This window comes from Fusarium venenatum (assembly GCF_020744135.1).
Source record: "Fusarium venenatum strain MPI-CAGE-CH-0201 chromosome Unknown EDB82scaffold_3, whole genome shotgun sequence".
Lineage (NCBI taxonomy): Eukaryota > Fungi > Ascomycota > Sordariomycetes > Hypocreales > Nectriaceae > Fusarium > Fusarium venenatum.
Genome location: NW_027072131.1, coordinates 1,775,299 through 1,794,201, shown reverse-complemented (window position 1 = coordinate 1,794,201; position 18,903 = coordinate 1,775,299). Strand labels below are relative to the sequence as shown.

The 18,903-nt window shown below is 48.7% G+C and overlaps 5 protein-coding genes across 5 annotated transcripts; 1 reads left to right on the top strand and 4 right to left on the bottom strand.

Annotated features, from left to right (window-relative positions):
- Positions 1 to 408: 408 nt before the first annotated feature.
- On the bottom strand, positions 409 to 1,575 carry EDB82DRAFT_504277 (uncharacterized protein). The gene is made up of 3 exons (XM_025726806.2): positions 1,108 to 1,575; positions 925 to 1,056; positions 409 to 869 (listed from the first exon to the last, which is right to left on the bottom strand). The coding sequence occupies exons 1-3, from the start codon at positions 1,156 to 1,158 to the stop codon at positions 582 to 584; spliced, it is 471 nt and encodes a 156-aa protein (XP_025581336.1). The 5' UTR covers positions 1,159 to 1,575; the 3' UTR covers positions 409 to 581.
- Positions 1,576 to 2,646: 1,071 nt separating this feature from the next.
- EDB82DRAFT_433553 (concanavalin A-like lectin/glucanase domain-containing protein) lies at positions 2,647 to 3,612 on the bottom strand (the record flags this gene model as incomplete). Its single annotated transcript, XM_025726805.2, has 1 exon — positions 2,647 to 3,612. A coding segment is annotated over one exon (966 nt), but the record flags the coding sequence as incomplete, so codon positions are not given.
- A 2,704-nt stretch (positions 3,613 to 6,316) lies between these two features.
- EDB82DRAFT_217836 (galactosyl transferase GMA12/MNN10 family-domain-containing protein) lies at positions 6,317 to 8,311 on the bottom strand. The gene is made up of 3 exons (XM_025726804.2): positions 7,610 to 8,311; positions 7,274 to 7,556; positions 6,317 to 7,221 (listed from the first exon to the last, which is right to left on the bottom strand). The coding sequence occupies exons 1-3, from the start codon at positions 8,013 to 8,015 to the stop codon at positions 6,552 to 6,554; spliced, it is 1,359 nt and encodes a 452-aa protein (XP_025581334.1). The 5' UTR covers positions 8,016 to 8,311; the 3' UTR covers positions 6,317 to 6,551.
- Positions 8,312 to 12,654: 4,343 nt separating this feature from the next.
- Positions 12,655 to 17,392, top strand: EDB82DRAFT_477056 (glycoprotease family-domain-containing protein; the record flags this gene model as incomplete). The annotated part of the gene is made up of 3 exons (XM_065608080.1): positions 12,655 to 15,685; positions 15,753 to 15,787; positions 16,061 to 17,392. The coding sequence occupies 3 exons, from the start codon at positions 12,655 to 12,657 to the stop codon at positions 17,390 to 17,392; spliced, it is 4,398 nt and encodes a 1,465-aa protein (XP_065463834.1).
- Positions 17,393 to 17,474: 82 nt separating this feature from the next.
- On the bottom strand, positions 17,475 to 18,887 carry EDB82DRAFT_217799 (nucleophile aminohydrolase). Its single transcript, XM_065607238.1, has 2 exons — positions 18,361 to 18,887; positions 17,475 to 18,277 (listed from the first exon to the last, which is right to left on the bottom strand). Exons 1-2 carry the CDS (start codon positions 18,487 to 18,489, stop codon positions 17,558 to 17,560), a joined length of 849 nt encoding a protein of 282 aa, XP_065463833.1. The 5' UTR covers positions 18,490 to 18,887; the 3' UTR covers positions 17,475 to 17,557.
- Positions 18,888 to 18,903: the final 16 nt, after the last annotated feature.

The window sequence follows — 18,903 nt, the reverse complement described above, 5'->3', positions numbered from 1 at the left end:
ACTTGTTCAAGAATGGGAGCGGCAGTGACAGCAGGGGCATTGTCGACAAAGGCAGCTGGGTTGCCGGGGAGGGCCAAGGAAGTCGAAGCGAAGAGGATGACCAAGTGCTTGAGAGGGAGCATCGTGAATGTTTGTTCCGAAATGATAAGTGTTTTGTTGTTGATCAGAGGAGATCTGTTGTGTAGACTCGGGGAGAGAACAGCTTGCTCTTATACAAAGACCAAGGTTAAACATGTATAGCATTCGAGAAGACTCCTTGGCGCCCAGAGTATGGACAGCTATTTGTTTGCGTTGCGAGATGATGGTATAAACTTCCCACATGACTTCCTGGCTGGCTTCTCTTTGGCTCACACTACAGGCCTATAAGAATAAAACAAACATTCTAAGCGAGACGCCAGGTATCAAGTCGGCAAATGAACTCGGGCTTTTATATCTGAGGCAACAAGTGGTACAGGATGGATAAAATCGCCGAAGCCCAACATGTATGGAGTGTTACACTTCGGCAGAAGTTCTAATTTCGAGCAAAAGCTTGTATCCCTTGCTTCTTATATACACGAGGATATCCTCAGGTAGCTTCTCACTTACACTGAGAGCATCTTGTTTCCAGCTTTGATCCACAAGGTGATAATGAGCCCGATACTCGCAGTCCACACCAGACTACGCACCGGCGCCAGGCGGCGATCGGCCTGCAGCCACAGGTAGGCGACGTTGTACACGACACGGCTTGCGACGTAGCTAAAGCTCAAGGCGTTGACGGTAGGTGTCGACACGCCTGCAAAGTTTGCGGCTACGATACCGGCTGCGTAGAGACTGAGGGTCTCGAAGCCGTTTTCTGTAGCAGCCTTGGCTCGGTAGAGGAATTGTTTGTCCTGGAGGGCTGTTATCAAGGGAACATGAGATAAGACTGAAGGTTTGGAAACTTACATATTTGGTAAAGACCTCGCACTTCTCGATGTTGTTCTTGTGGGAGCGAGGGTTGGCGTTGTCGTATGTCCCCCTAGATGCAATGATGGTGTAGGCATGGGGAAGAGCGGCTATGAAGAATGCAGCCGGAACCTAGCGAATTGTTAGTTTTAATTATATGAGAAAAGATATAAACTGAAATACCGTGAAGAAGGAATAGTTCCTTGTGAGATCGAGGCCGAGAAAAGACTCCATGATGTGTGTGGGTGGGGTGGTAAGATTGGTAAAGGTAGGTATCGTAGACGAGTTGATTTGACTTGACTGAGAGTCTGATTCAATACCTTAAATACGTAAATTACAAAAAATTGTTGAGGAATATTCGTATTGGAAATGTTTGATTGAATCCGAATATCTGGAGGAATTATCAAAAATGCCCGAGAAGCTGAGCAGTTTAATAATCAGTCGTTGGTGTTAGTCGGGACCCGCTCTCGTGAACATGTTGTTTTAGCATAACGGACAATGATGACCATTAGTTTCGAGACAGACATGACACGATATTATGTCTTGTAATTGACGTGGTAGAGCCGTAATGAATCATTCCTATGCATATGTCTTATTAAATCGGAAAAATCATAATGCTTAGTAGATAATAAATAGTTGTGAATCGTAGTTATTGCCAGGATAAAATCAGGAACCACATCCTAGCTCGATCTATCCCCAACACCACTAACTTCAATCAGGCTGACTGACGAACAGGGGCCTTCTCAACGTCCTTTCAGTCTCAACGTCCTTTCAGTCTCAACGTCCTTTGAGAATATCAGAAGACTGCCGAAAACAAGTTACTTGCTAAGAAATCACCATCGCATATCAGGCAAGATATAATCATAAGCTTCGTATTGCTACATGCTTTCCTTTCAATCAACCGCCCTTAGTCAATATCGATTGACTGACAAACTAAAGATAGATAGATATATATACTGAGAAGCTAAGAAGTTTGACATATGAAATCTAAAAACCGAAAATGCAACCGAAAAGATATTCGTATATCTGTTCAAACGGTAGTCCAAATAACGCCGCCCTCAACCCGAACTTTCTTCTTTTCTTCCTTTTTTTCTGGGTGGGTATCTTATACGATGACAAACAAGACAAACTGGTTTCCTCTAGGGACCTTGATCATGCGATGTGTCGCTTGGGCATGGATCGTCTGGAACTGACTCGCCAGCCCTTTCCGTCCCAGCTTGTTGTGCCTCTGTGGCTGCCGCCATGGCTGTGGACACGGCTCTTGCTGTGTGCTGCTGGACCGTGGTACTGGCCATTGTCGTAGCTTTGGCTTTGCTCGTTGCCAGAACTGGAGCTATCGCCGTTCTGGTTGGTTTGTTGTTGATCGCCGGTAGGGACGTACCAGGTATTGCCGCCGTCTTGGCTTGGTTGGTTCTCAGGAGGAGCGTATGTCTGACCATCACCGTTGTTTCCGCCGTTGTACGCATCACCGTTACCGCTTTGGCCATTACCAGAGTTGTCATTGCCGCTGTTGTTGTCACCGGAGTTGTTATCACCAGAGTTGTTGTCGCCGGAGTTGTTGTTTCCGCTGTTGTTGTCACCAGTATTACCGTTGCCAGAGTTGCCATTACCCGAGTTTCCGCTTCCGCTGTTGCCTTCACCACTGTTACCCTCGCCACTGTTTCCACCGTTGCCTCCATTGTTACCGCCATTGTTACCACCACCGTTGGAACCGTCTTGACTGTAGACCTTGATACTGTTTACAAGCCAGTAGGCGTTCTTGAAGGCAGAAGGGTTGTTGGCAACATAGTCGTTGCACTCTCCCAGTGATGCGGTCTCAGGGTTCTTGTTCCAGACGTCAGGAGAGCCAGCCCAGTCACCACAGAAGGTAGTGTCGAAGACGAGGTTGTTGTTCCTGAAGTGATCATCAATGTTGCAGCCCTGGCCTCCGTTGAACTTTGCAGTGGGATTTCCCCATGATGAAGGATCAGGGTTGCCAGATTGGATGTCTTGGGGAATGCGGCCGCGGTGGAAGAACCAGACAGCGATATAGTCAGAAGTCCACTCTGTAGCGTAGACTCCGCCGCCAATGTCATTGAAGCCATCGCCGTAGTTCTGGTTATCAGCTGTGCACTGACCACAACCCTCGCTCGCGCCACCAGCGTTGCAGTTGTCATTGACGAGAGTGGTGCTTTGGTCGCTGCCATCGTTGGTGATCTTGCAGCCAGGTCCAGTGTGAAGAGTGATCTTGTTCTCGGTCTGAGTGCTGACGCCCTCAAGAACGTCTATTTCACCGTCGTCGGGCCACGTACCTCCAGAAGAGAACATCCAGAAGGCGGGCCAGACACCAGGGATACTGCCAGGCATGTGGGCGATATCGGCGATGAAGAGGCCGTGAGTGAAAGAGTCGTGAGAAGTAACTCGAACTGACTTGCGACCCTTGGAAGGGTTTTTGGTCTTGTAGTCTACACCCATGTAGACCTGACCGTCGACAAAACCAGCCAGACCCTCACTGTTGGCAGTGTCGGCATCGATATACTCGACGAATCCGTTGGTAGGATCCTTCTCGTTGAAGAACTCGAATGCCTCGAAGAAGTTGGTAGAGTCGTAGGTGTGGGTGATTGAGTATCCGGAGTGGGAGCTGTTCTTTGAAGCAGTGGCACCTTGGAAGAAGGCCACGAGGCCCAGCGTGAGGATTGATGTATGCATCGCTTCTAATGTCTTTAGGTAAGTAAAGATGAGAAGAGGATACTTTGCGAGGAGCCTTACTTATGAGTGAACAGATTTGTCAAGAAGTTGTGGTTCAGGTATTGAGTTTGGTGATGAAGATGTGTTGTAAGTTTCGGTTATTCGGTAAGTGATAAGGATGAGTGTGATTTAGTGAGTGACGGTAATTGCCCTTGATAAGAAAAGTGCAATTTATAACAATAGAATCACAAGCTATTGTCAATACCAAGAAATCCCCAGCCAAACGCGGAGGGCTGGAGGGGACAAGAGAGGGGAGGCTATTGAGGTGCCTGACGCGCAACGAAACAATAGCTCTGGCACTGCCAAGGAGGGAGCCAAGTGAATATAATTGCAACTCGTAGTCAGTGAGAGACAATAGAGAGAAAAAGAGCCTTAATGAGAGTGGCCAGCCAGCTACCGAAAGGATTGAAACGGTAAAGGCGACGAATGCAGCCAAGTAAAAGAAAGATAGAGAGACAGGATGAATGATTGATTTATTCCTTGAGCCCAGCCAAGCAGAGTAACCAGACACTGAAAGACGGAAGAGGCAAAAAGGCAATAAAAGAAACACAGAAAGAGGGGAGAAAGAGAGAGAAAAAAGAGTGAGTGTGGTTGATGTCTGGGGCTATGGCCTCTCAAGGGAATGCGGGAGTTATCTATATGCCCATGTCTCTGATATGTCTTGCAGTTTCTCTCTCTCTCCCTCCTTTGTAATGCAAGGCACTGGCAACGCAACGCAATAATTGACGCCAAGCTCCTTTGAGAAGAGGCTGTAGCATGTCATTCTGTCTTTGTCTTCCTTGGTCTCTTGGCCTTGGCTGAGTTTGGGTTGGGGCTGATATCGTCCACCCCGAAAGATCGGGAGATGATGCTAGGTTGTATGCTAAAGTATCCGAAACAGTAGCTTGGGCTCGTCAAATAATAGAGTGAACCAATAAAATGACAAAAGCCATGCGTTGTTTAGAGGCTCTGATGCGTAGCCTGTCAACCTACAAAATACTACTCAAGTAACAAAGAACGAGACGAGACGAGACTGATATGTGCAAGTTCTAGGGCTTCTGATCCAATCACTTCGAACGAGAAAAAGCTTAGCGCGACCGGTTGTGGCTTGGCGTACCTGGCGCTGGCCGCTTCAGGCAGGGAGACATGCTTTTAGTCGTTTATGATTGGTCGATCATGCTGCTCAGGGGTTCATGTCCACTAAAGAGCACGCTATCTTGTAGTGGAGACTGACCTGGGGGAAGACTCGACTCGAACACTGAAGAGGTGGAGTGGAGTGGAGGGCTTCCGGCGGACGGGACGAAGTTATTGAAACAGACAAGAACGAAACACTTCAACTCTTGCTTTATCATCTTGGAAGGTTCTTCAAATGAATGCCATTGTTCTCTACCGCATGCATCAATAGATATTAAGAACTGGAGTCAACAGCGGTCTAGACTTGTGGGTTTTACCTTTCATGGTAACCAGCGCTTCTATAGCCGCGCGCTCTTCAACATCTATGAATACCAACATATCCTTACCACTTACCCTTCCCCTCTCCACTATCCTGATGCGATGCCCAGTCCAGCTTAGAACAAAGCCATCCAACAAAGCAACAAGCATGAATAACACAACCCAACATGAACCTGACCTAACCTAACCTAACCTAACCGACAGTTTCTCTTGTTCATGTCCAAACCGGGCTGGGAAGACATTCCTCAACTAAGACATTCCCAGCCTAGATCTCGTGTTCTGTTAAGCCCTCCGGTTGTCGACGCGCGTTGTCCCTCTAAGCGCCACACTTTAAAAGTAAAAAAAGAAGGAAAAAACAATGACCTCTTCTGAAACATAGTCTCAGGAATGGAAGCCAAGCTAGACCTTTCCATGCAAGGCGGTCCCTATCTGCTTTGGGTTTGGTTACTTGAAGGAACCGAAAACCTTTCTGCCACCTCCTTTCTCTTTGTCCTGAAAGAGAAGGCAAGCCATCGCACTTCTCCTTTTCCTGACTTGCTATCTCGACGTGATCTGCGTTTCTTGACCAAACTTGCCCATATTTTCCGTCATGGACTCCTTGCAAATACTAGATAGAAAGAGAAAGCCAACAGTGCGATCGGCTGGCTTAGTTAGTCTAGACTACTGCTCAGGGGTTCTTCAATGTCCCGGCATAATGTTCCGTGCCGTAACCCCGGACTGGGATCCTGGGATCAAGCCACTCTTGTTTCAATAAAAATGGTCAAGGATCAACACTGACCTCGAATTTCAACTACATGGTATGATCTGCCGCCACTTAAACTTTCACATGGGCGTTATCTATAGCAGCTATCTTTGCCCGCAACGTGGCCTTGAAACATACTCTGCACCAGCTTCATCCTCCAGGATCATCCTTACTCAGTCACACAAGAATACGAACAATCATCAAAGAGTCGAGCTAACTTCATCTAACAAACTTTCAACGTCAGGTCTTTATTCATAGTAAACATTTCTTTTGGGCCATTGGAAGGTGATGCTGGCGTAGAGATCCTTGATTGGTATATACATGAAACCATACATCCCCCTTCGCATCCCTCTCATATCTCTAAACATCCTTTCATCTCATCTTGAAAAAAGTAATAATACAGGAAGAGAAATCATCTTCCCCAAGTCTAAACCATCCCATCGAATTGCAGCCGCGAATCCCCTCCTTCATCTCCCGGGGCTTTCGCAGCATTCTTTATAATATGCCTCGTCTAAGTGGGTATATGCAGTCGAATAAAAAGTAAAACATGTACAGAACTCCAGGGCGAGCATCGACACAGTTGTGCGTAGCGTCGACTGCTTTCGTATCCATTATCTCCGTATAATCATGCATGTCGAAAGGCTGATGCGTCTATATCCGAGTATTTGTGTCGTTCGTTGCGTTGCGTCATGGCATTGTTCAACTCAGAAACTCATTCAAGTGCTCTTCACAACTTGACCTTCTGACCAGTGAGTTTGAACCAAATAACCGCAATGAGATCCTCCTTGAAACGCTCCCAAGGGTTGCGGTTAAGCCAGTAGCTGAATTCGCGGTAGTAGTACATCTCGCCCCAGCAGTCGCGACCCCATTCGCAGCCTGCCATGTTGACCAAGAAGTCGCGTTGGTTCTCATCGTAATGGATGTGAGGGTTCTTGGGCCCGCCATCAGGGTTACAAGCGCCAGGTGGGAAACTATTAATCTTCCGCTGGTGCAAGAAGGCGATGTGCTTGCGGACCCATGGCTGTGTCTGGTACAGCTGGTCCAGCGCATCTTGCTCCTTGTGCTCCCATTGCATGTGCTTCTGCTCGTATGTGACTGGGTCCCACCACACGTCCAGGAGTCGATCGGTCCATTCGCTGCGTCGCATAAAGAAAGACCCTAAGTTAAAGCCGGCACAATCTTGCGTCATAAGCATGTTGATCGAGTTGGCACTACCATCTCCGACAGGACTCCGCGAGATCTCATCGAGGTAGGGATCGGTGAACGGATGCGAGATATTGCGAGGGTTGTAGTAGTTGATGTCACGTTCAGCTACTTGTTCGAGCTGATTGAAGATGTGGTCTTGAAGCGACACTGAGGGCTCCATGACAAAGGTGTTCAAGTCCAACCACCAAACCCTTGTATCATTGTTAGTCTTGCCTTCCACTGCGTTTCTCTGGATCAGCTTACCATTCTGCCTTGGGGTATTTCCTCAAAGTTGACCGAACGAAGTCAACTTTCTCCCAGCTCTCTCGCCATTCGTGCGCATACTTCTTCTTGGTGCTCATGTCGACAATCTCCAAGTCGTATCCCCATCGGTTGACGTATTTTCGCTTGTTTCGCACGCTGTCTCGCTCAATGGCCCATTCTCGGGCTCCCTTCCACTCCATCACACCTCCGCCGACATTTGCGCCCAGGATGATGACGAACTTGTTACCTCCACCAAATGATCTTCGCCAGTAGTAGGCAAGGGCTGCAAAGATTAGTATCGCGATCTGAGCATCCGGAGCATTACGACCAACTTACGGGTTGTGTAAAAAATAGTGTAGCAGAGAGTTGCTATCAGGATAAAGAGCAGGATCATCTTGAGCCTCCTTCCCATTCGTCCATAGATCGATCGTATCCTGCCGGCAAACGGCACTTTTCGAATCCATCGTGGTCCTCGTCCACCCTTCTCCTTCCAATTGTCGCGCTGTCCTTGAAATTGTGGGAGACTGCTCGAAAGTCGTCGCATGTGTCTGCTGAAGAAACCCTTATTTTGAGTTGAGAAGGAGGAAAACGTGCTCGAGGTATGAGGTCTCATTTTGGCTGATTCCCATACAACAGGTCCTCCGCTCACAGCTGCAGGTGTCGATTTTCCGCTATCAAGGCTTAAACCCGGGCTAGACCAGCCACCGCCAGGAACAGGTGAAGGGCTTCTCGAAAGGGGCATGGAAGATCCTGGGGTACCTAGAGGAGGCGAGCTTGGTGATTAGCCCGCGAACTGTGTTGTAGTGTGTGGTTGTCCATCAAAGCCCAGTAACAGCTGGGCAAAAGATATTTACAAAAGAGGAGAAAATGAATACAAGAGGATATAGGGCTTTGAGAGAAGATGTGTGTTGAGTAAAGCACCGCTCAGTATTGAGGCCATGCAGAAGCTGAATACGAGAGGGGGGATACAAAAGATATAAAAAGAGACGGTGGGAAAAGCAACAATCAAAAACATGTCAAGAAAGACGCCAAGAAGCCTCGAGGTATGAGAAGTGAGACATCGACTGGACAACCGGGAATGTCACCATAGAGGACATACCTGGAATGGGGGATAATGGGCCGTTGTGAGGCTCCAGTTGCCTCTGGGAATCAGTCGACAACAAGCCTGGGTTGATCACGATGTGGCTGACGGAAGAGCGTTGTCGTGAATGATGGCCACGGGATGGGCGATCACTGAACGAGCTCGAAGAGCCGAATCCTGAGCGTGATGAAGCCAGCTTGAGCAACGTCGCAACCGGCGACTTCTAAGAATGACGCCGCTTATGTCGACCGGGGATGGCGGGGGGAGAGGCTTGTAAAGGAGCGCAACCACGAAGTTTGGGATTGCGAAGGGATCCTTATGTTTTATCTCTTTTTTTCTTCTTGTTCGTTCGCTTCGCGCAAGGCTGCCGGCCGGATGAGCAAGGCTCGAATTGGAGAACGCAAAGGGCACCACACAGTCCCGACTTTTCCACCTTGGCAAGGGACAGTTTTGACGGTAACGAAATGTCTTCAAAAATTGTTCCGACAATTGAACGGACCACGGCTGTAACTGTCCTCGAAATGTGGCGCAAAGTGGGAAGATCGTGAGCGGTCTAGTGTGTGGCAATCGGGTATCGTGATGGGTGAGATTGTGTGTCGATAGAATCACGGTATACGAGGAATGGTCGAGGTAACGTATAAAACAAATGAGGCTTGGACGACCTGTCGATGAAGTAAGTGTAACGACGCAATGCAGTGGTGACAGAAAAAGGTTAGGTAGGGACTGACAGCCCGTATTTGTCGAAGTGGGTGTGGATGATGGAATCCGCAGCAAGAGAGAACCTGGCCTAGCGCAGCGCAAAATAGAATAGCTTCTGGCCCAACTGTATCGAAGCTATCCCGGTCTGGTGGGTAGCGTAAATAGAGTGCCGTTGGGAATTCGGTGTAATTTTGGATTAAACGGCCAACCCGGCTGCGAGCAGCAGAATGGATGAGTGCAGTGCGGTGTAGTGTAATGATGCAGTGCAAGGCGATGTAATGCGACAGCAAAGCGTAAGCAACAGTAAACAGTGCGATCGAGTGCTTGGTGGATGTCGCAATTCTGAGATGCGGTAGCCGACAGACGGTACACTAACGAATTAGCCGAGTCTGTTTATTTACCTAGGGGGCAGGCGTTTTCGATAAGAATCTCGTATTGCATCGTTCGCTTCAAATCCGAAAGGAAGTCGACGTTGAAGGATCAAGAACTAAAAGTACAATCAGTCAATTTACCCCTACGAAAGCCAAGCAAAGGCCATGTGGGTGGTTGCACTCTCAGGGGAACGGACTATAGTTCCTTTTCAAAAAAGGATTAGGGGATCCTAGCAAATTCAAGCCAAGATGCTGCTATGCTACACTGGGTTTGAAGGTATCCTGTAAGAATTTCCTTCCATTTTTCCTCCTCTAGCCCAGGGGATCCATATCTCATCTCACATCTCATATTTGTGCAACAAATATCCATGCAGGTACAGGCACAGGCACAAGGACAGACACAGAGTCCCTGTTTGCTTGTCTCAAAAAGATGACAAGCTGCAGTCAGCCTCTTAGTTCATTGCATGCGTCTTGAGTTGCCTCTTTGAGAAGCGTTGTATTAGTTTTCAACTGTCTTGCCTGTGATTAAACCGGTAAAGATTAATTCAGTCGGTTAGCCTTAAATGGCTTGGACCCCTATCTTAAGTGAGATGATGAAGAAAAAACGAACGTGAAATTACGTCACAATCCATTCTCAAAAATGTACCGAGACAATCGACCTGCGAGACACGCTTTTAAATTACTAAGGTAGGAGTTGCCACTCACTATATAGCAGTTATCAGCCATGTCTCAAGACAATGATGTTGTATTCAGTCCTGCCGGAAGCTTCAATATATGATACTTCTTATAGTGATATTCCTTCTGGACTCTTGTTCCTGATTGCTCATGATGTTTCTTCAGGACCTGACCCCACATTCCTCATGTAAATTATCCGCCCTTCTGGACTTTCAGTGGTCATTGAATTTTAGGTTCAGGATTCAGGGGTGCTGCCTGTCACTTTGCCCACTGGATGGATACCGACAGGTTAGTGGAAGTAATCGAGTCAAGACCTCCCATTCTTGGACTACTCAGAAACAAAATCCCATCAGTCATGAATAAGGACCTTTTAGCAGAAGTTTCTTTTTGTGTTTAGAAGCACGGCCAAATAATCTCCCGACTTCTCTGCCTCGTAGGTCGAGTGCCCATGATTTGGTACTGGTAGGTTGCATCAAATCTTAGCCAAGTTTGGATGTAAATATGCACATATTCTAGAAACCTGTTAGTTGTGACAAATAGGCTACACGTGCTGTGACACGTGTTCGAGTTCAGTTTCCAGCACCTTCAACATCTTGACGACAGTCCATTCTTCTGCTTGTCTAAACATAAATCGCAACACTATGACTCTTGATGTCAGTAAAGATATTGGGGCTGTTCTCAACATCTGGTTCCCAGTGGCGTAGGTTAAGAACGAGGTACAAACCCTCGACATATATTGTGCTCTGAACAGGCACTTACAACAGACGAACTCTGCAACTATCACTTTAAAACTATAGTTTCTGAAGATTGAAAAGCACTTCCAAATAGTTATAATCTTAGAATTATTAATTTCTGGCTACTGTGTTTAAGTTGCTCTCATGTTCATTTTCATCTTCATTGTCCCTTACCTACAGCGAGAAGCTAGGATGTTGCAGCACGTGACCGAGGCTATCCTATTCCCTCCTCCCTTCCACCATTTCCAAAGTATCGTCATGTCTGCTGCGAAAGATGGCACGATAGGTGTAACAAAAGAAAGAAGAGAAAACCGCCTCGAAGTATCTGCCTATATCTGGCGGCCTCCCGCGAAACTCGCTCAAGTGCCCAGAAACCGGATGACCAGACACCGACATGAACTGCGACGAAGGCTTCTTCTGGCTGGCAATACGGCCTCTGCAGCATCATCGGCCTGGATATGGCCAGACCAATTTAGAGACCTGATCGATGCGGGGAAGTGCAGAATAATTCTTATTGATTCTTGTACTCCCCATCGTCGTACAAGAAGCCCGACCTCCGGATGTGCCAAAGAAAATTAAATAAACAGGAAATTGCACAACACTTCACGTCAGAGACCTGTGCTGACCATTTACATCTGAAGCTAGCAGAAAACACCATCCAAGACACTTATTTGTCGGAATTGAGCAATTTTTTTCGTTTGCGAATTGCTGCAATGGCTGCGAGATAGCATTCGACGTGGCTTAGTTTCATAAAACCTCTAGTCTCGATCAGCCAACGAACACTTCATACTAGGCCAAGTGGTTGTAGTTCTAGAAAGAGAACCGATATTCCTTGTCACCAACGTGTGTGGACTGACGAACTGGATGATGCCGGATACCGGACACTCTCACCCGGAGAGCCTCTTGATCGGGACGTGATCCAATCGATATTTCTCCCGCATCTCCAAGAGAGACACTTTTTGTTCTCGCCTCAGACCAATCTCCCTAGTCCTTGTCAATTCGCTTCTGGTTTGACGTTGCAGTTGCAGGTTCCAGGCGCGGTCGCCAATCCAACGGCCTATGAATCACACACACTCCAACGTCGGCGCCTAGAGCTGGCCAATCAGAAGGTCGAACCCCAGAGCGAGGGCGGCTATTCTACACTCAAGGATGCGCCAAGTCATTTGATTCATAGCCTATGAGCTATTGTTCAACGTTTGGACCTTGAATGCTTTATTTAGCCCTGCAGCGAATAGATGCGGGTTTCTGGATAGAAGCCAATCAAGAAGCTTTGCGCCCTTGATTTTGCTCAATCTAGATGGGATTTACGGATACCTTCAATAGGATCCACTACCACCAACAATATGCAGCATAGCATGTAGTTGCGGGAGGTGGTACGGTATTATAGGCCGTGTCCTTATTGTTGATTCACTTGTCTATTGTTCTCGTTCTACTCTTCTCTTTGCTACAATTTTATTTCCCTTTCATCTTTCATTTTCTCTTCCTTGTTAGATCTTGTTGACATTGTTTGCTTAGAACGTGAATAAGCAATTCACATCTTATTGTTCAGGTTTCTTTCCTTTGTGACAAACAACAATCATTAACTTACTTTTTATTCTGTTCGTTCTACTCATTCATTCTAAAACAAAGCATCTCTTTCGTCAACACTCTTTCTCTCACAAACCATACAAACTGTTCTCTGCATCTATCATACAAACGGCAAGATACATGACCACCCACAACTCAGCTCTACAGGCTTAAAGACTAGTTGCTGCTACACTCTTTAATCTTTGTCACATCGAGTCACTCACTATTGATATCTAATACATCACGATTTACACAATGAATAACACGATCCAGCCACGAGAACCGGTGCACCCGCCGCCATACTCGGAAACTCAACCCCGACGTCGAGAAGAATGGGAGGAGTGGGAAGACGACGAGCCCATCACACCGATCGACGCTGGTGAGCAAGTCTTCCCCTCTCCATTGAACGTCGGAGCTAGAAATTCGAAGCTTGCCGCACGACGATCGTCGAGAGCTTCTGCTACAAGGATCAATCGGGTCAAGTCACGACAAAGACAAAAGGCCCAGAATGCAAAGGCTGGGATCAAGCTCATCACCGACATGTCGTCTTTTCGACGCCAAAACTACATGCCAACACCGGTTGAACGTACTGGAAAGTTTGTTGATGCGGCTGCCTTGAAGGCGTTGGAAGGAGAACCGACCTCGGCTTCGGTAGGGAACTGGAACTGGTTCAAAAAGAGTAAAGACCAAAGTCCGGCCACTGCATCACCGCAGTCATCAGCCAGACCAGCTCAGTCAGCTCGCACCCCGGACAACAAGCTTTCACCAGATGATAGACCTATTGTTATTGGCCTGGCTTTTTCGTCTGAAGAAGCGAGTATCGCTTCCCGATACGATACCACTCCAACACCCATCGAGCCCTCATCACAACCATACCTGCCTCGTAATACTGTGAACAATTCAGCTTCGCCTCTGGTACCTGCCCAACAGAAATCTGTATGGTCACCCGACACCCCGGATACTGTGTCCTCATTCAGCACCATTCGCTACACTTCCAGTATATACTCACAGTTCCCGTCTCCCGGTACGACCACGGCTGGCAATGTCCCTCCCGTACCAGCCGTTCCAGCAAACTTCAAGAAATCAGCTCATAAGAGGCTCATCAGCTTGGAGCTAGGAGGCAGAACTCCTGATGAGTCTGACAGTGGTACCCCATGCACGTTGTTCGAAGAAGATGGAACTCCAAGCCCACACAAGCAAATCAAGGCAAAGACATCAGTACTGACGCCCGACAGCGCTGCATCCAAGTCCCGTGGCTGGTGGGATCACCATGTTGTCACTCCTTTTATGGAGAACCGACTCACATTCACTACCAGCCCAAAGGTGTACACTGAATCTCCAAGGAGTGTTCGAGGGGATGAATGGTGGAACAAGCCGGAGACAAAAAGCCCACAGGGAGATTATCTTACACCAAAGTTGAATCCTGCTTCATTCCAGACACCCATTGTCAAAGCTCCAACACCACGCCGGACACCGTCGCCTCGTATCGAGCATACTCAGGAAAGCGAGTCTGGCCCTTCCACCGCAAGAGCATCTCCAGTCCCCGAAGCCACCACTATGTCAGAGAAACCTCGGATTCTTGTAACAGAAGAAGAAGAGAGCGTCGGCGAGCAGCTTCCTGCGTACTCGCCACCGGAAAAGACAAGTCAGACTGGCCCTATCAGATACAGAGCAGTCTTCCCACCTGGACATCCGCTCCAAAGTCAATTCCCGCCATCTCCATCTCCAGCCCCTGCATCTCCAAGACCCATATCTCCAGGCCTCTCGTCTACGATGTCCTCGCAACGAGCCGATCAGATGACTGATATCCCGCTCACGCCCGCTCCTCGAGACAACTTGCGTCTCTCACAAATGCCACTTCCGACACGCCCCTTGGGTACAGCAGTGCCACGTGAACACCCACACAGCGATGCTGGCTTTGTGACCAAGACCGAGCGTCAGAGACGTCGGGATGAAAAGGAAGAATCCATTGCTCGCCGCCTGGGTGGTTTCTGGAGAGGTAGAGGATGTGTTCCAAAGAGAGGTTGTTTTGGCCGAACAGGACGCGAGGGTCGTCAACGCCGTCGAGTCTGGATGATTGTTTTGGGAATTCTTCTCGTCATCATAATTCTGGCGATCACTCTGGGTGTGGTTTTGACACGACCCAAGCATTCAGAAGAAGTGCCATCAATTTGGGTTAACTTGACAGACTTTCCACCTATGCCAACAGGAGACCTGTCCATCGTTGGACCAGACAATACAATGGAAAGAAGTAGCTGCACCAAGCCATCCACTATGTGGAGCTGCTCTCTGCCCAAGGAACAGCACGACTCCGTGAAGCCTTACAACGCCAACCAGCCTACTATCATGATGCAGATCCAGTGGGATAACAGTACCCGTGAGAACTGGAAGACCCCCAATGGAGATGCGCCTTCGGTCAAGGCACGTCGAAGCATGGGAAGTGCCGTGAATGCCGGAGACGTAATCCGAGCACGGCAGACACCCGACTTCAAGCCCAGTCCTGATCCACCTGAGTTTAAGGAAATGTGGTTTTTGGGAAACACCACCGACGGAATCCAGTCTGATGAAAAAGGAGGCGAGCCAACCCCTTTTTACATCAGCTTGATTGACCCTGCCGAAGAGGACGAGCGCAAAGAGCTTGCCAAGCGACAAAATGAGGCAGAGGGGAACTCCAGTATCCCTGACCTCCGTAGCATTCTCCCACCACCCGACCTCAACCAGGATGGTACTCCTAAGCCCGCAGTGTTACTTCCACAGCCAGTCCAACAGCCAGTACGCCTCTACGATCGTGGTCTTCCAACGGAACACTATGGGTTTTACACATATTTCAAGCGTACCATCTTCCTCAAGTCCACAGGAGTCCTCAACGACACCAAAGAGGGCGATATCCCGCTAGATGAGGATGGTGGCAGCAAGGAGACAGAAGCAGATTTCATTGTGACATGGGCCGAGACACGTCTGCTCGTCCAGATTTGGACACGCAAGTTGGCTGCCAACACGTCGCAACTGATCGATTCTGAGGAGAAGGGTGGCATCGACGGCTCTGCAGAGCTCATTCGACCAGGAACGATGCCGTACCCTGTTACAGTCACAATGGACACACATGGAGGAGATCGAGAGAAGAAATTTGTCTGGTCTTGGCCTATCGATGACAGACAAAACATTGACGATGAGAATCCCAAGCTGCTCGTCAACAACATTGGGGCGGGCGGTCCATGGATCAATGTCAGAGCTGGAGGTGATGAGAAACTTGGCGGATTCGACGGCGGGACCGGAGGATGCAAGTGTGAGTGGAAAAACTGGGTATAAGTATCGTATTACTTTTAATCTGCTTAATGACGAGATGCACGAAGCATCGCCTATGGAAGCATTGGGAATAGGCGTCAAGGTACAAACAAGCCTAAAAGGCATTATGATTTACTAGCTACCAAAATTGAAATTATTTGAACACTGATAAGTCTCACTATACTAACGTTCTTTCCAGTATATGTTTAGTTTTGCCATGTGATATATACATATCTTAATACGTTTCATGGGTAGAGAGTACTGGGTGAGAACTTCTATATTCTACGCGAACGGTTGGGGTGGGGCCGTTCGTCCTCTAAATTTCAACTTCACTTGGTCTCATAGTATCTGGGATCAACTTATAATATCTCGCAAGATGCGGTCTATCTTATTGAGCGGAAATAGGAGGACGCTCTTAGGTGGCATCCAGCGACAGAGGCGCCTTCTAACGACCCTCGCGATTGAAACATCATGTGACGACACAGGTGTCGCTATCCTTCGTCATACCTCACAATCAACAGAACTTCTTTTCAACGAACGCATATCCTCGGACAATCGCGTTTTCAAAGGGATACATCCTATTGTAGCAGCAAAAGGCCACAGCGTAGCCTTAGCACCTCTTGTTCGTCGTGCGCTAGACGTTTTACCAGCTGCAGAAGATGAAGACACCAAGAGAATCTGCTACGCTAGTGGCGTGAGAAAACAGGTTCCGGACTTTGTATCTGTAACTCGCGGACCAGGAATGCGTTCGAATCTAGGAATTGGACTGGATATGGCAAAGGGACTGGCTGTTGCTTGGGGCGTACCCTTGGTGGGTGTTCATCATATGCAGGCTCATGCTCTGACACCACGACTGGCGAGAGCATTGGGAATGAGTATGGGCGAAGCAGAAGAGTCTAGAGGAGGGCCAGAGTTTCCCTTTATTTCTCTTCTTGTTTCTGGCGGCCATACTCAGCTTGTTCACTCAACAGGTCTGACAGAGCACTCCATAGTCGCTACGAGTGGTGACATTGCCATTGGAAACCTCCTTGACCAGACAGCTCGTGATATCTTGCCGTCCGAGATATTCGATGCGAGCGAGCATGTCATGTACGGCCGTCTTCTGGAAGCTTTCGCCTTTCCACCAGGCGCTGATACAACTGCCGCTTACGAAGCTGTCTTTACGCCGCCGGCCTCCCGTTCCGCAGAAATGACTCCTTCACCCACAGGCTACGACTGGAACATCCCCACGCCTTTCCGACAAACTCGCAAGCTCGCCTTCTCTTTCAGCAGTATTTATACCCACGTCCATGATCTGGCGACATCCCGCCCTTCCATGTCCATCCTTGAACGTCGCACTCTAGCACAGCACACTATGATGGCAGCGTTCGTTCACCTCGCAGGTCGATTATGTATCGCTCTTGACGACAAGCCCGAGCTACGAGCTGCCAAGACTCTCGTTGTGGCGGGTGGTGTTGCTAGCAACAAGTTTCTCATGCACGTTCTACGGTCCATGCTGGCTGTTAGGGGTTACGAGGGGATGGAGATTGTTGCGCCACCCGTGGAGCTGTGTACTGACAATGCGGCCATGATAGCTTGGACGGGTATGGAGATGTTTGAGGCTGGGTATGAATCTGAGTTGAGCATCACAGGGATTGGAAAGTGGCCTATGGACCCTGAGGTTGGGGAGGGGATATTGGGCGTCGATGGCTGGATAAAGAGAGACTGAAGGAGTAATGATTGGAAAATCGTGAGCAGATCTGTACCATTATATGTACCATGTACACTACCAGGCCCATTTGGGAGCTCTACGCTCTGTATCGAGATAACACTATATTTTTGTGTATACCTCACTTCATAGGCTCAATGTCTTCATTCCTAGTACTAAAGCCCTCTAATCCAACTTGCTTGTCACATTGGTGAACTCGCCCTTTTCCAGCTTGGTCTTCCAGAAGATAGGGTTGGTATCGTTGAAGCCATGCTTCACCCAGCCCTCCTCCTTGACGTGGTACAGGTTGATGTAACCACCTGAGTAGGCATCTCGGTGAGTGGCGGCCAAAATACTTCGCTTTCCAAGCTCAAGAGCCTCTTCCTCTGACAGGTCGTACTTGTACTCGGCATCGAGAACACCATAGGCGAATGTCTGACCTGACCCAACACAGAAGAGGTTACCTGACAAGCGAGTTCCATCGCTGTCGACATAGTAAAGGGCGGGACCTTCTTCCTTGGTAACTCCGGCGCACATGGTGCCCATGCTGAGGCCCATACCCTTGTAGCTGTAGACGAGGTTGGCGAGGATCTTGCTGGCGGCGGCAACGCTGATGCGGCGCTTGTGTCGGAGCTCGTGGAGGCGGCACTGCATGCCGAGCCAGGCGAGCCAGTACTGGCAGTCGGCAGCACCGCCAGCCATGGTTCCTAGCAGGACGCTGTTGATCTCAATGACCTTCTTGACGGTTTGCGAGGCGATCCAGTTGCCGGCTGTGGCTCGGGAGTCGGTAGCGACGATGATACCACCCTGGAAGCGGAAGGCGAGAGTGGTGGTTCCGTGAGCGATCTTGATGGGACAGTTGGGGTTGGATCGGTCATCTGTGGCAGCGCGAAGCCATGATGAGGGCTGCAAGCAGAAGATTGTTAGTCTGGCCGCCAGCAACGGAGAGTAGAGCTAGGTTTAGATAGCTCCATGCTTCAATGACCAACCTGAGCAACGGGAGGCATGGCAAACTTGACCGAGAGATCACCCATAGAGTTCAGAAGCTCATCCTGCTCGTCAAAAGGCTCATTCTGCTCGTACGAAGGCCGGCTATATTTCGAGACGAGGGAGTCCATATTGGCTGTATTGGAGAAGTAGTAGTCGGGAGTTTATCGACTTGTAATGATGGGTCGAAGCTGATGCTGTTCAAGTGCCTCGGATCCTCGAGCTTTCGGTGACTTTTAGACGACCGAAGGCAGCCTTGCTCTAGTTGACAAATATCGAGGCTATCGAGTCGTGATGTTTTCGTTATATCGTGATCGGAATTGGCGTTGTTGGCGGCAAAAGGTGGATGATAGATTGTCAAGGTGGAAATGGAGGTGGGAATGCGTAGCTCCAGACAAGGAAGCTGAGGCTCAGGCAGCTTCCAATGCGCGCGTCAACTGAACCTCCAAATTCGGTACGTACCGCAGGCGCTCAGTGACGCTACCCCTCAAAAGGGTGGCCTTATGCTTTATCGATTACTGCCTTAGGTCTCAGGCATTCAAAAT